This window comes from Tursiops truncatus, chromosome X, assembly GCF_011762595.2.
Source record: "Tursiops truncatus isolate mTurTru1 chromosome X, mTurTru1.mat.Y, whole genome shotgun sequence".
NCBI lineage: Eukaryota > Metazoa > Chordata > Mammalia > Artiodactyla > Delphinidae > Tursiops > Tursiops truncatus.
The window spans coordinates 82,757,995-82,772,372 of NC_047055.1; the positions used below are offsets into that span (position 1 = coordinate 82,757,995).

At 37.5% G+C, this 14,378-nt stretch overlaps 1 protein-coding gene across 10 annotated transcripts in view; it reads left to right on the plus strand.

Moving 5' to 3' along the window:
* The window catches only part of FAM120C (family with sequence similarity 120 member C), a 139,087-nt gene that overhangs the window by 63,409 nt on the left and 61,300 nt on the right, over window positions 1–14,378 (plus strand). For 9 of the 10 annotated variants that reach the window (XR_012329216.1, XR_004524581.2, XM_019943562.3 and 6 more), the window contains one exon: window positions 8,904–9,153. Coding sequence is in view for 8 of the 10 variants with exons in the window: in XM_019943562.3 (XP_019799121.1) it covers window positions 8,904–9,153 (250 nt within the window). In the remaining 2 variants the exon portion in view is untranslated. Of the gene's footprint in view, window positions 1–8,903; window positions 9,154–10,195; window positions 11,435–14,378 lie in introns of those variants that run through there. The other variant, XM_019943567.3, reaches the window with a different exon arrangement.

Sequence of the window (14,378 nt, forward strand, 5' to 3'; positions counted from 1 at the left end):
GCCAGGGAAGTCCTTATAATCATTTTAGATATAACCATTGCGGGAAACTAGATAAAGGGTACACAGGACTTCTGTCTACTATCTTCACAACTCCCTGTGAATCTATAATTATTTGAAACTAAAAGGTTTTTTTAAAAAGATCATTCTAGTGGTTGTAGAGTATGGGTATGAGAGGAACTGGACAAGATGAAAGCAGGGACAACAGTCTGGAGACTCTTGCAAGGTAAAAGATGACCCTTTTGTTATTATTTGAGATCTGAACCTCAACAATATTTCTTGTGATGAAGAAAAGGGACAGATAAAAGGCATGATAAGACAGTAGAATCAGCGGGACCTTTGAAATAACCAGTGTAGAAGGTGAAGGACAGCAAGGAGTCTGGGATGACTTCCAGGTTTCTAGCTTTGGTAACTGAGTAGATACTAAAAGACTTAAATAAAAGAAGATATAGCTTAGGAGCCTGAGGTACACTAGAAGTAGACAGAAGCCATGTTTTCCTTGTCTGTTACACCTTCATAAATCTAAAAGATGTTTTCTTGAGAATTTTGTAGTATTCTTTTAAGTCTTTTGGGGTGTCCTATAGTCTGTTATGAAGCCAGGTATTCATATGATTCTACCTTGGACTTCTTTCCTTGCCTAGCCTGGTACATCTACTTAAGAAATGACTTTCAAAATACAGTACCAAGTCCCTTATCCTTGTTTTCTCTTTCATGGTTTCAATTACCCAAGGTCAACCATGATTCAAAAATATTAAATGAAAAATTCCAGAAATAAACAATTCATAAGTTTTCTTTTCTGTTTTTTTAACATCTTTATTGGACTATAATTACTTTACAATGGTGTGTTAGCTTCTGCTGTATAACAGTGTGAATCAGCTATACATATACATACATCCCCACATCTCCTGCCTCTTGTGTCTCGCTCCCACCCTCCCTATCCCACCCCTCTAGGTGGACACAAAGCACCAAGCTGATCTCCCTGTGCTGTGGGGCTGCTTCCCACTAGCTGTCTATTTTACATTTGGTAATGTATATATGTCCATACCACTTTCTCACTTCATCCCAGCTTACCCTTCCCCCTCCCCGTGTCCTCAAGTCCATTCTCTATGTCTGTGTCTTTATTCCTGTCCTGCCCCTAGGTTCTTCAGAACCTTTTAATTATTTTTTTAGATTCCATACATAAGTGTTAGCATATGGTATTTGTTTTTCTCTTTCTGACTTACTTCACTCTGTATGACACTCTCTAGGTCCATCCACCTCACTACAAATAACTCAGTTTCGCTTCTTTTTATGGCTGAGTAATATTCCATTGTATATATGTGACACATCTTCTTTATCCATTCAACTGTCGATGGAAACTTACGCTGCTTCCATGTCCTGGCTATTGTAAATAGAGCTGCAATAAACATTGTGGTACATGATTCTTTTTGAATTATGGTATTCTCAGGGTATATGCCCAGTAGTGGGATTGCAGGGTCATATGGTAGTTCTATTTTAAGTTTTTTAAGGGACCTCCATACTGTTCTCCATTGTGGCTGTATCAATTTACATTCCCCCCAACAGTGCAAGAGGGATCGCTTTTCTGCACACCCTCTTCAGCATTTATTGTTTGTAGATTGTTTTTCATGATGCCCATTCTGACCATTGTGAGGTGATACCTTATTGTAGTTTTCATTTGCATTTCTCTAATGATTAGTCATGTCGAGCTTCCTTTCATGTGTTTGTTGGCAATCTGTATCTCTTCTTTGGAGAAATGTCTGTTTAGGTCTTCTGCCCAATTTTGGATTGGGTTGTTTGCTTTTTGGATATTGAGCTGCATGAGTTGCTTGTATATTTTGGAGACTAATCATTTGTCAGTTGCTTTCTTTGAAAATATTTTCTCCCATTTTGAGGGTTATCTTTCATCTTGTTTATGTTTTCCTTTGTTGTGCAAAAGCTTTTAAGTTTCATTAGGTCCCATTTGTTTTTTTGTTATTATTTCCATTTCGCTAGGAGGTGGGTCAAAAAGGATCTTGCTCTGATTTATGTCATAGAGTGTTCTGCCTATGTTTTCCTCAGAGAGTTTTATAGTGCCTGGTCTTACATGTAGGTCTCTAATCCATTCTGAGTTTATTTATGTGTATGGTGTTAGGGACTGTTCTAATTTCGTTCTTTTCTGTGTAGCTGTCCAGTTTTCCCAGCACCACATATTGAAGTGGCTGTCTTTTCTCCATTGTATATTCTTGCCTCCTTTATCAAAGATAAGGTGACCGTATATGCATGGGTTTATCTCTGGGCTTTCTATCCTGTTCCACTGATCTATATTTCAATTTTTGTGCTAGTACCATACTGTCTTGATTACTGTAGCTTTGTAATATAGTCTGAAGTCTGGGAGCCTGATTCCTCCAACTCTGTTTTTCTTTCTCAAGATTGCTTTGGCTATTCAGGGTATTTTTGTTTCTGTACAATTTGTGAAATTTTTTGTTCTAGTTCTGTGAAAACTGGCAGTGGTAATTTGGTAGGGATTGCATTGAATCTGTAGATTGCTTTAGGTAGTAGAGTCATTTTCTCAATGTTGATTTTTCCAATCCAAGAACATGGTATATCTCTCTATCTGTGTGTATCATCTTTAATTTCTTTCATCAGTGTCTTATAATTTTCTGCATACAGGTCTTTTGTCTCCTTAGGTAGGTTTATTCCTAGATATTTTATTCTTTTTGTTGCAGTGGTAAATAGGAGTGTTCTCTTAATTTCACTTTCAGATTTTTCATCATTACCGTATAGGAATGCAAGGGATTTCTGTGCATTAATTTTGTATCCTGCTACTTTCCCAAATTCATTGATTAGCTCTACTAGTTTTCCGGTAGCATCTTTAGGATTCTCTATGTATAGTACCGTGTCATCTGCAAACAGTGGCAGTTTTACTTCTTCTTTTTGATTTGGATTCCTTTTATTTCTTTTTCTTCTCTGATGGCTGTGGCTAAAACTTCCAAAACTATGTAGAATAAGAGTGGTGAGAGTGGGCAACCTTGTCTTGTTCCTGATCTTACAGGAAATGGTTTCAGTTTTTTGCCATTGAGAATGATGTTGGCTTTGGGTTTGTCATATATGGCCTTGATTATGTTGAGCTAAGTTCCCTCTATGCCTACTTTCTGGAGGGTTTTTTTTATCATAAATGGGTGTTGAATTCTGTCAAAAGCTTTTTCTGCATCTACTGAGATGATCATATGGTTTTTCTCCCTCAGTTTGTTAATATGGTTTATCAAATTGATTCATTTGCATATATTGAAGAATCCATGCATTCCTGGGGTAAACCCCACTTGATCGTGTTGTATGATCCTTTTAATCTGCTGTTGGCCTCTGCTAATAGTTTGTTGAGGAATTTTGCATCTATGTTCATCAGTGATACTGGCCTGTAGTTTTCTTTCTTTGTGGCATCTTTGTCTGGTTTTGGTATCAGGTTGGTGGTGGCCTCCTAGACTGAGTTTGGGAGTGTTCCTCCCTCTGCTATATTTTGGAAGAGTTTGAGAAGGAGGGGTGTTAGCTCTTCTCTAAACATTTGATAGAATTCGCCTGTGAAGCCATCTGGTTCTGGGCTTTTGTTTGTTGGAGGATTTTTAATCACAGTTTCAGTTTCAGTGCTTGTGATTGGTCTGGTTCTATTTTCTATTTCTTCGTAGTTCAGTCTCGGAAGGTAGTGCTTTTCTAATAATTTGTCCATTTCTTCCCGGTTGTCCATTTTATTGGCATATAGTTGCTTGTAGTAATCTCTCTTGATCCTTTGTATTTCTGCAGTGTCAGTTGTTACTTCCCCTTTTTCCTTTCCCATTCTATTGATTTGAGTCTTCTCCACTTTTTTCTTGTTGAGTCTGGCTAATGGTTTATCAACTTTGTATATCTTCTCAAAGAACCAGCTTTTAGTTTATTGATCTTTGCTCTCGTTTCCTTCATTTCTTTTTCATTTATTTCTTATCTGATCTTTATGATTTCTTTGCTTCTGCTACCTTTTGGGGGTTTTTTGTTCTTCTTTCTCTAATTGCTTTAGGTTTAAGGTTAGGTTGTTTATTTGAGATGTTCCTTGTTTCTTGAGGTAAGATTGTATTGCTATAATCTTCCCTCTTAGAACTGCTTTTGCTGCATCCCATGGGTTTTGGGTCGTTGTGTTTTCATTGTCATTTGTTTCTGCGTATTTTTTGATTTCCTCTTTGATTTCTTCAGTATCTCTTGCTTATTTAGTAGTGTATTGTTTAGCCTCCATGTGTTTGTATTTTTTACAGATTTTTTTCCCATAATTGATATCTAGTCTCATAGCCTTGTGGTCAGAAAAGATACTTTATTTCAATATTCTTAAATTTACCAAAGCTTGATTTGTCTCCCAAGGTATTGCCTATCCTGGAGAATGTTCCATGAGCACTTGAGAAGAAAGTCTAATCTGTTGTTTTTGGATGGAATGTCCTATAAATATCAATTAAGTCTGTCTTGTTTAATGTATCATTTAAAGCTTGTGTTTCCTTATTTATTTTCATTTTGGATCATCTGTCCATTGGTGAAAGTGGGGTGTTAAAGTCCTCTACTATGATTGTGTTACTGTCAACATCCCCTTTATGGCTGTTAGCATTTGCCTTATGTTTTGCAGTGCTCCTATGTTGGGTGAATAAATATTTACAATTGTTATATCTTCTTCTTGGATTGATCCCTTGATCATTATGTAGTGTCCTTCTTTGTCTCTTGTAATTAGTCTTTATTTTAAAGTCTATTTTGTCTGATATGAGAATTGCTACTCTAGCTTTCTTTGATTTCCATTTGCATGGAATATCTTCTTCCATCCCCTCACTTTCAGTCTGTATATGTCCCTAGGCCTGAAGTGGGTCTCTTGTAGACAGCATATATATGGGTCTTGTTTTTGTATCCATTCAGCCAGTCTTTGTGTTTTGGTTACAGCATTTAATCCATTTATATTTAAGATAGTTATCAATATGTATGTTCCTATTACCATTTTCTTAATTGTTTTGGGTTTGTTATTGTAAGTCTTTTCCTTCTGTTGTGTTTGCTGCCTAGAGAAGTTCCTTTAGCATTTGATGGAGAGCTGGTTTGGTGGTGCTGAATTCTCTTAACTTTTGCTTATCTGTAAAGGTTTTAATTTCTCTGTTGAATCTGAATGAGATCCTTGCTGGTTAGAGTAATCTTGGTTGTAGGTTTTTCCCTTTCATCACTTTAAATATGTCCTGCCACCCTCCCTTCTGTCTTGCAGTCTCTCCTGAAAGATCAGCTGTTAACCTTTTGGGGATTCCATTGTATGTTATTTGTTGTTTTTCCCATGCTACTTTTAATATTTTTTCTTTATATTTAATTTTTGATAGTTTGATTAATATGTGTCTTGGCATGTTTCTCTTTGGATTTATCCTATATGGGACTCTCTGCACTTCCTGGACTTGATTGACTATTTCTTTTCCCATATTAGGGAAGTTTTCACCTATAATCTCTTCAAATATTTTCTCAGTCCCTTTGTCTCTTCTTCTTCTGGGACCCCTATAATTCGAATGTTGGTGCGTTTAATGTTGTCCCAGAAGTGTCTGAGACTGTCCTCAATTCTTTTCATTCTTTTTTTTTTTATTCTGCTCTGCGGTAGTTATTTCCACTATTTAATCTTCCAGGTCACTTATCCTTTCCTCTGCCTCAGTTATTCTGCTATTGATTCCTTCTAGAGAATTTTTAATTCATTTTTTTGTGTTGTTCATCATGGTTTGTTTGCTCTTTAGTTCTCCTAGCTCCTTGTTAAACGTTTCTTCTGTTTTCTCCATTCTATTTCCAAGATTTTGGATCATTTTTACTATCATTACTCTGAATTCTTTTTCAGGTAAACTGCCTGTTTCCTCTTTATGTGTTTGGTCTGATGGGTTTTTACCTTGCTCCTTCATCTGCTGTGTTTTCTCTGATCTCATTTTACTTAACTTACTGTGTTTGGGATCTCCTTTTCGCAGCTTGCAGGTTCGTAGTTCCCATTTTTTTTGGTGGCTGCCCCCAGTGGCTAATGTTGGTTCAGTGGGTTGTGTAGGCTTCCTGGTGGAGGGGACTGGTGCCTGTGTTATGTTGGCTGAAGCTGGATCTTGTCTCTCTGGTGGGCAGGACCACGTCCGGTGGTGTGTTTTGGGGTGTCTGTGAACTTATTATGATTTTCGGCAGCCTCTTTGCTAATGGATGGGTTTGTGTCCCTGTCTTGCCAGTTGTTTGGCATGGGGTGTCCAGTACTGTAACTTACTGGTCGTTGAGTGGAGCTGGGTCTTACCATTGAGATGGAGATCTCTGGCAGAGCTTTTGCTGTTTGATATTACATGGGGCTTGGAGGTCTCTGGTGAACCAATGTCCTGCACTCGGCTCTCCCACCTCAGAGGCTCAGGCCTGACACCTGGGCAGAGCACCAAGACCCTGTCAGCCACACAGCTCAGAAGAAAAGGGAGAAAAAAGAAAGCAAGAAAGAATGAAAACTAAACAAATAAAATAATGTTATTAAAATAGAAAAAATTGTTAAAAATAAAAATGTAATTAAAAAAAGAAAGAAGAGAGCAACCAAACCCAAAAACAAATCCTTCAATGCTAACAAGTGCTATAAACTATACTTAAAAAAAAAAAAAAAACGGACAGTCAGAACGCTAGGACAAGTGGCAAAAGCAAAGCTATACAGTCAAAATCACACAAAGCAGCATACACATACACACTCACAAAAAGAGAAAAAGTAAAATAAATAAATCTATCTATATATGTATACATAAAAAATAAAAAAGGAAGGGCACAACCAAATCAATAAACAAATATACCAATGATAATAAACTCTAAATACTAAACTAAGATAAATATAGAACCAGAAACAAATTATATGCGGAAAGGAAATCCCAAGTCTACAGTTGTTCCCAAAGTCTAATGCCTCAGTTTTGGGATGATTCGCTGTCTGTTCAGGTTTTCCACAGGTGCAGGGTATATCAAGCTGATTGTGGAGATTTAAACCACTGCTCCTGAGGCTGCTGGGAGAAATTTCCCTTTCTCTTCTTTGTTCACACAGCTCCTCGGGTTCACCTTTGGATTTGGCCCTGCCTCTGCGTGTAAGTCACCTGAGGTGTCTTTTGGGAAGTCTGAGGTCTTCTGCCAGTGTTCAGTAGGTGTTCTGTATGAGTTGTTCCACATATAGATGTAGTTGTGATGTATTTGTGGGGAGGAAGGTGATCTCCACGTCTTACTCCTCTGCCATCTTGAAGGCGCCCCCTGAGCTCCAAAGGATCATCTCCGAGCCTCTGAAAAGCCTCAAAGCCACTTCTGAGAAATCTGTGATGTTTCTGCCAGGGGGCAGGCGGCGTTTAGGGCCCTCCATTGAGGACCCAACTTGGAAAGAAAGTCACTGACCCTGGTTTAGATTTCACTGTGTCTGTTTGCTGTCTTACATTCGGCGCCTTTCCTGATGTCTAATTTTCCTTCTTCTCTTTCTGTGTCGCTGTATAGTACATGGAGCTATATTCAATATATTGTAATAACCTATAATGGAAAAGTATCTCAGTCCTCCTGGCTGGAATATTTATCCATCCATGTGGTCAAATATTCATTCAGACGAGGACCATGCCCGAGGGATGGTGGAGCAACAAGACAGGAACTGGAGTCTCCGGCAGCTCGGAACCTTACTGATCTTAGAATGCTCACCTCCAGTCCTGGGCACGGTCTCCCCCTGCTTGTACCAGGCTTGGTCTGTGTGACCACTGGGATACTGCAAAAGGGATGTCAGGGTATAGTGGAGACTTCCATTTTAATCTTGCGTTCTTTATCTCGGACTATAATAGGGGCTGGGTGGGCACGCAGCCAATTCATAAATTTTAAATTGCACACTGTTTTGAGTAGTGTGATGAAATCTCGCATAATCCTGCTCCCTCCCACCCAGGATGTGAAACATTCCTCTGTTCAGCGTATGCTGCCTGTTAGTCACTTAGTAGCTGTTTGGGTTATCAAATCAACTGTCCCAGTATCTCAGTGCTTATGTTCAATTAACCCTTATTTTACTTAATAATGGCCCTGAAGTGCAAGAGTAGTGATGCTGGCAATTCAGATATGCCAAAAGGAAGCTGTAAAGTGCTTCCTTTAAGTGAAAAGGTGAAAGTTCTCAACTTAATAAGGGAAGAAAAAATATCATATGCTGACGTTACTGAGATCTATAGTAAGAACAAAAAGATCTATGGTAAGAATGAGTCTTCTGTCTGTGAAATTGTGAAGAAGGAAAAAGAAATTTGTGCTAGTTTTGCTATCGCATCTCGAACTGCAAAAGTTATGGACACAGTACACGATAAGTGCTTAGTTAAGATGGAAATGGCATTAAATTTGTACAATAAGATATTTGGAGAGAGAGAGACCACTTTAACATAACTTTTATTACAGTATATTGTTATAACTGTTCTATTTTATTATTAGTTATTGTTGTTAATCTCTTACGTACCTTTATCATAGGTACGTAGGTATAGGAAAAAACATAGTATATTGCAGGATTCGGTACTGTCCATGGTTTTGGGCATCCACTGGGGGTCTTGGAACTTATTCCCTGCAAATAAGTGGGGGACTGCTGTGTGACTGTAGAGCTGTGTGACCATTGAGCTTTGATTCCTTTTTTCACCTGCAAAATGAGCACTGTGTTTTGTGATAATATAGTCATAATGCTTCTCTCTCAGGTTTGTTCTGAAGAGTAAGTAAGATTTACATTTATATGTAAAATACTTAATACATACCAAGCATCTAATAAATGCTTACTACTCCTGCTGTTACTACTGCTAACAATAAAAATTATAGTGACAGAAAATACAAAGATGTTGAAGTGTGATGGTTTCTGTCAATTGTGACCAGCTGCAGAAATGCTCAGAGTCTCTATAGCCAGTTTTTCCTCAATTTCTGTTTTCTAGTTCCTTCAGTGATCCTTAAAGAGTGGTCTGCCTATAAAGGGAAGTCACCTCAAACCCCTGAGCTGGTGTCTGCCCTGACATTTCGGGAATGGACTTGCCCAAACCTCAAGAAGCTCTGGCTAGGCAAAGCAGTTGAGGACAAGAACAGAAGGATGCGTGCCTTCCTGGCCTGTATGAAGTCAGACACACCCAGTATGCTCAATCCGGCTAACGTCCCCACCCATCTGCTGCTCATGTGCTGTGTACTCCGGTAAGCCATGTGACCGGGAAGTGGTCAGTTCATTTCTATTTTATTTTTTTTGACATTTCCTTTAAGCACGTGGTTTTTATGGTATTCTGAGGTGGGGAAGTTTTATGTTTACTTTAGACTTCAGAAACATTGGAAATCAATTGCTATGATAGTCTCCTCAGTTTATGATCTGTCATCATCAGCCCATGCATAAACGCTCTTTTATTTTTGGTTTTATATTTGGTTTTTGTCCCCTTCAGCCTTTCTTCCTGATTCAGTCCCCTTCTCTCTACCCATAGTTATCCACTCTTGGGTATTTGATGTGTGTCCCTCCAAGCCATCTTCCATATATTTATATATATATATATATATATATATATATATATATATATATATATATGTGCATGCACAATCTATAGTGATGTTTATATGTGTAGATTTTTTCCTTTTTTAACATGAAAGATACTGTGTTGTACATATTCTATTTCTTACTTTTTCACTCAGTGTTATTTTGTAGATCTTTCTGTATTCGTATATGGTTCGTTCCTGATGACTGCTGAATTATATTCCAACAATTACTTATATCATGGACTTTATTTGTTGTTTGATAGTTGTTTCCAGTTCTGGGATATTGCAAACAGTGCTACAGGGAATATCTTCATAGATGTCTCTGTATCTTTGTGTTCCTGTGTCAGTTTATCTGAAGTATGTATTTAGGAGTTGAAGTCCTGGATCCTGTAAATATGCATATAGATTTTTTGCCAAATATGGCCAAATTGCTCTAGATTATATTGGTTCTAAATTTATAGTCCTATGAAGAATGCATAAGGGTTTCTATTTCTTCATATTATTGCCAGGGCTGATATCTTATAACTTCTTAATTTTTGCTAATCCAGTGGGTTTCAAGTAGTATCTTTTATTTTAATTTGCATTTATTTGACTACAGATGAGGTTGATCTTCTTTTTTATATATATTAGCCATTTGTTTTCACATTCTCTGAAGTGCCTATTTATCTTGCAAATTTTCTTTTAGGTTACTTGTCTTTTTTCTTTCTGATTACAGAAGTTTCTTGTGAGATTGGGATTGACATATATACACTACTATGTGTAAAATAGATAACTAATGAGAACCTGCTGTATAGCACAGGGAACTCTACTCAGTGCTCTGTGGTGACCTAAATGGGAAGGAAATCCAAAAAATAGGGGATATATGTATACATATAGCTGGTTCACTTAGCTGTACAGCAGAAACTAACACAACATTGTAAAACAGCTATACCCCAATTAAAAAAAGAAAAAAAGAACAATACCCAAGAAGTGACAATGGTGACAGCAACTGGCTATCTTTATGCAAATGTAAATTTGGTTCAACTTTCTTTAGGGCAATTTAGCAATCTGTATATAAATGACAATTTAACAAGACTGTATGTTAAACCTTCAATACATAATATACCCTAAACAAATAAACATACAAATAAAGCAAATATCTTTTCTATATCTGTGTGTACATGTGTCAAATATCTTTTCCAGTCAGCCACAATTTTTTAGAAATTTATGTACAATATCCTTTTTAGAACAAAAGTATTTCATTCTCACTGACCTTTCATTATGATTTCATACATACAGAAAAGTGGGACTTCCCTGGCGATCCAGTGGTTAAGACTCTACCCTTCCACCGCAGGGGGCGTGGGTTCCATCCCTGGTCAGGGAACTAAGATCCCTCATGCCACACCATGTGGCGTGGCCAAAAAAAAAAAACACACAGAAAAGTTGGAAGGATAGGATGGCAAACACTCATATGACCACCACTTAGATTCTGTAATTAACAGCTTTATACCATATAACCATATAAACACTCATATGACCACACTTAGATTCTATAATTAACAGCTTTATACCATATAACCATATAACTATCCCTCTCTCCATCTCTAGCCATCCATTTATCCATCCTTTTTGATGCATTTCCAAGTAATTTGCAGATATCAGTACACTTTACCCCTAACCAATAAGTATTTAAGTTGATTTTGTCAAACCCATCAATCTGTACATTTATGGTGTGTGCTTTGGGGATCTTATTTAATAAATTCTTCCCTACCCCTGGGTCATAAAGATGTGTCTACTTTTTCTGTAACTATAATGTAACTGTTTACATTATAGTTTTATAATGTTGCCTTCCATGTAAGGTCTTTAATATAGTGAGTATTTATTCTGTATATGCTGTATAAAATGATCTAATTTTATTTTCTCTACATAATAAGCCAGTTTTCCCAACGCCGTTTATTAAATGACCTGTTCTCTCCCCATTGATTTGTGTTACCACCATTATTAGGTACCAAGTTCCTGTATATTCTTGAGTCCATTCCTGGATTCTATTTTGTTCCATTGCCTACTTGCTGCGTTGCCAGTATCACATTCTTCGAATTATTAACGGTTTGTAATTTGCCTTAATATCAGGTCAGGTAAATCTCCACTCTGCTCTTCTTGTTGCAGACTTGTACTAAATATTGTTGAACCACACAAATCTTTTATTTTTAATATCTTTATTGGAGTATGATTGCTTTACAATGTTGTTAGTTTCTGCTGTAGAACAAAGTGAATCAGCTATACGTATATACATATCCCAATATGCCCTCCCTCTTGCATCTCCCTCCCACCTTCCCTATCCCACCCCCCTAGGTCGTCACAAAACATGAAGCTGAACTCCCTGTGCTCTGCAGCGGCTTCCCACTAGCCATCCATTTTACATTTGGTAGTGTATATATGTCAATGCTACTCTCTAACTTCGTCCCGGCTTCCCCTTCCCCCAGTGTCCTCAAGTCCGTTCTCTATGTCTGCATCTTTATTCCTGCCCTGCCACTAGGTTCATCAGTACCACTTTTTTACTTTCCATATATATGTGTTAGCATACGGTATTTGTTTTTATCTTTCTGACTTACTTCACTCTGTATGACACACTCTAGGTCCATCCAAATCACTACAAATAACCCAATTTCGTTCCTTTCTCTGGCTGAGTAATATTACATTGTATATATGTGCCACATCTTCTTTATCCATTCATCTGTTGATGGACACTTAGGTTGCTTCCATGTCCTGGCTATTGTAAATAGTGCTGCAATGAACATTGGGGTACGTGACTTTTTTTTTTTTAATCACACCACCATCCCCCACCCCCCAGCGGCTTTCCCCCCTTGATGTCCATACGTTTGTTCTCTACATCTGTGTCTCAACTTCTGCCCTGCAAACCGGTTAATCTGTACCATTTTTCTAGGCTCCACATACATGCATTAATATACAATATTTGACTCTTTTTGAATTATGGTTTTCTCAGAGTATATGCCCAGTAGTGAGATTGCTGGTTCATATGGTAGCTCTACTTTTAGTGTTTTAAGGAACCTCCATCTGTTCTCCATAGTCGCTGTATCAATTTTCATTCCTACCAACAGTGCAGGAGAGTTCCCTTTTCTCCACACCCTCTCCAGCATTTATTGTTTCTAGGTTTTTTGATGATGGCCATTGTGACTAGTGTGAGGTGATACCTCATTGTGGTTTTGATTTGCATTTCTCTAATGATTAGTGATGTTGAGCATGTTCTCGTGTGTTTGTTGGCAATCTGTATATCTTCTTTGGAGAAATGTCTATTTAGGTCTTCTGCCCATTTTTGGATTTGGTTTTTCTTTGTTTTTGTTTTCTTTTTGATATTGAGCTGCATGAGCTGCTTGTATATTTTGGAGGTTAATCCTTTGTCAGTTGCTTTGTTTGCAGATATTTTCTCCCATTCTGAGGGTTGTCTTTCCATCTTGTTTATGGTTTCCTTTCCTGTGCAAAAGCTTTTAAGTTTCACTAGGTCCCACTTGTTTATTTTTAATTTCATTTCCATTGCTCTAGGAGGTGGGCCAAAAAGGATCTTGCTTTGATTTATGTCATAGGTGTACTGCCTATGTTTTCCTCTAAGAGTTTTATAGTGTCTGACCTTACATTTAGATCTTCAATCCATTTTGAGTTTATTTTTGGATATGGTGTTAGGGAGTGTTCTTTTTTTTCATATTCATATTCTTTCTAGGAAGTGTTCAAATATCATTCTTTTACATGTAGCTGTCCAGTTTTCCCAGCATTACTTATTGAAGAGGCTGTCTTTTCCCCATTGTGTATTCTTGCCTCCTTTATCAAAGATAAGGTGACCATATGTGAGTGGGTTTATCTGTGTGCTTTCTATCCTATTCCATTGATCTGTATTTCTATTTCTGTGTCAGTACCATACTGTCTTGATTAGAGTAGCTTTGTAGTATAGTCTAAAGTCAGGGCACCTGATTCCTCTAGCTCCATTTTTCTTTCTCAAGATTGCTTTGACTATTTGGGGTCTTTCTCTGCATTAATTTTGTATTCTGCTACTTTACCAAATTCATTGATTACATCTAGTATTTTCCTGGTGGCATCTTTAGCATTTGCTGTGTATAGTATCATGCCATCTGCAAACAGTGACAGTTTTATTTCGTATTTTCCAATTTGGATTCCTTTTATTTGTTTTTCTTCTCTGATTGCCATGGCTGGCACTTCCAAAACTATGTTGAATAATAGTGGCAAGAGTGGACACTCTTGTCTTTTTCCTGATCTTAGAGGAAATGCTTTCAGTTTTTCACCATTGATGATGATGTTGGCTGTGGGCTTGTCATATATGGTCTTTATTATGTTGAGGAAAGTTCCCTCTGTGCCTACTTTCTGGAGCGTCTTCATCATAAATGGATGTTGAATTTTGTTAAAAGCTTTTTCTGCATCTATTGAGATGATCATATGGTTTTTCTCCTTCAATTTGTTAATATGGTGTATCACATTAATTGATTTGCATATATTGAAGAATCCTTGCATTCCTGGGATAATCACCGCTTGATCATGGTGTATGATCCTTTTAATGTGCTATTGGATTCTGTTTGCTAGTAGTTTTTTGACGATTTTTGCATGTATGTTCATCAGTGATATTGGCCTGTAATCTTTTTTGTGACATCTTTGTCTGGTTTTGGTATCAGTGTGATGGTGGCCTCGTAGAATGAGTTTGAGTGTTCCTCCCTCTGCTATATTTTGAAAGAGTTTGAGAAGTATAGGTGTTAGCTTTTTTCTAAATGTTTGCTAGAATTTGCCCGTGAAGCGATCTGGCCCTGGGCTTTTGTTTGTTGGAAGACTTTTTTTTTTTTAATGTCTTACTAAACTTTATGGGGATTTACTTCTTTTTTAACATCGTTATTGGAGTA